At 49.9% G+C, this 1,590-nt stretch overlaps 1 protein-coding gene across 1 annotated transcript in view; it reads right to left on the reverse strand.

The window, feature by feature from the left end:
* Positions 1-1,590, reverse strand: part of LOC109540292 (RRP12-like protein) — an 8,700-nt gene that overhangs the window by 4,284 nt on the left and 2,826 nt on the right. The window contains exons 3-4 of the mRNA XM_019908656.2: positions 688-932; positions 243-601 (exon numbers count right to left, since the gene is read on the reverse strand). Of these exons, the coding sequence (XP_019764215.2) occupies positions 243-601; positions 688-932 (604 nt within the window). The remainder of the gene's footprint in view (positions 1-242; positions 602-687; positions 933-1,590) is intronic.

Genomic DNA, 1,590 nt, shown 5'->3' on the forward strand with positions numbered 1-1,590 from the left:
AAATCGCACAAAAACCTGATTTTTGCCGACTCGGTGAAAATTGGGCACAAAATGAACGTTTGCGCCCAATTGCCCCGCGCTTAAAAAATGCGCAACTTTCCCCCTAAAGCAAGTAGCAACTTGAAACTTTCGCAATCCGTAGAAGCCCCTTCAGCGCAAAAACCCTGCCAATTCCCTCCAAATCGCCCCAAAACCTTCCACTCTTCCCGCACTCGTGTTGAAGCAAAACCGCCACGACTCACCCAAAAGCTTGGCCACACTTTTAAACTCGCTCTGTATATCGCCGGGCTGATTGCAGAAGCACGGCAACAAATTCCAGAGCTGCATGTACAGCAGCTCGCTGCTGTGCGCCCCAATCCCGTTATTCACTTGGGCCAATTGGGCAGCCCTCTGCTGGCAGAAGTTGGCCAGGGGCAGAATTCCATCCCTGAAGAAGCTCAGATTCGCCCCATTGATGTTTTCTTTGAGCACCGGAAGCAGCCAGGAGCGTTCCATGTTCAGTTCGCCGTTTTCTCGTCGCAACGGCACCACCGCCAGCACCTTTTCGGGGCCCATCGAGCGAATGGCTGCGCCCATTGCGTACTCCACTTCGCTGTTGAAGCTGCAAACGAATGCGCCGCTTTATTGCCATTGGCTGGGTGAGCAGGAGCAGGGATGGAAAGAGCCAATCGAAACGCAAGAACCGACCTGAACTTGTACGAGTCGCGCAGCTCGGCCAGACTGCACAACGTCTCCTCCAGCAGATCGCTGCAATTGGCTCCACCCACTTCGCACATCACGCCAATCACATGCAGCACTTGGCTCCAGGCCGCGTTGTATTGGTAGCTCAAGCAGCCGCTGATCGTGTTGAAGCACTGTTCCAGCTTGGAGCGATGCTGCTGCGCCGCCTGCTCGGACTCGCAGGCCGGACGGATGGCATCTTTGAGTAGAACCTGAATTGAACAGAAAAATCGAGGATTGATTAACTAACTCTAATCCAAACCAAATTAAACATTGTCAATCAAGTGCACGCTGTGTTTGAAAAGTTCGACACGTTCGAGCCAGTTCAAGCAGCAACTTGAACATTTTTTGCGGCTTATCCGAGACACTTGAGGGTAAAACTTGCAAGAAAAAATCGACAGGAAAATTTGCCGCAAAACAGTGCGACCGCCCAATGAACCAACCAATCAAAGCGTGCAAATCCATGGCTCCTGTTTAAGTGCGTGCTTCGTTTCGGCTTATTCCGCCACTAATCCAATTGACTTGACTCGAATAAATGAAACTGATTTTGACAGTCAGGAACGTAGTTTGCATCGGGTGTCTCACTCACTCACACGCACGATGGCTGGCCGTTGCTATGTTCCGACATGACACCTTTGGCGCTTGCAGATTTCGTCCAAATTGTGCAGGGAAGATGGGCCTAAAAACGCGTTTTAACCTAAGCCTTGAAAAAATCACAATTTTCAACATAAACCAAGCGCTACTTGAAGCCTTCACAGTCCATAGAAGGCAGTTGAGCCTCAAAATCCTGATTTTTGCCCACTTGGTAATAGTTGGCCTGAAAAGAGCGTGTGCAAAAATTCATTATTTCCAATCTAAAGCAAGTAGCGA

This window comes from Dendroctonus ponderosae, unplaced genomic scaffold (assembly GCF_020466585.1).
Source record: "Dendroctonus ponderosae isolate FM_Combo_2020 unplaced genomic scaffold, Dpon_F_20191213v2 Dpon_F_20191213_4, whole genome shotgun sequence".
Lineage (NCBI taxonomy): Eukaryota > Metazoa > Arthropoda > Insecta > Coleoptera > Curculionidae > Dendroctonus > Dendroctonus ponderosae.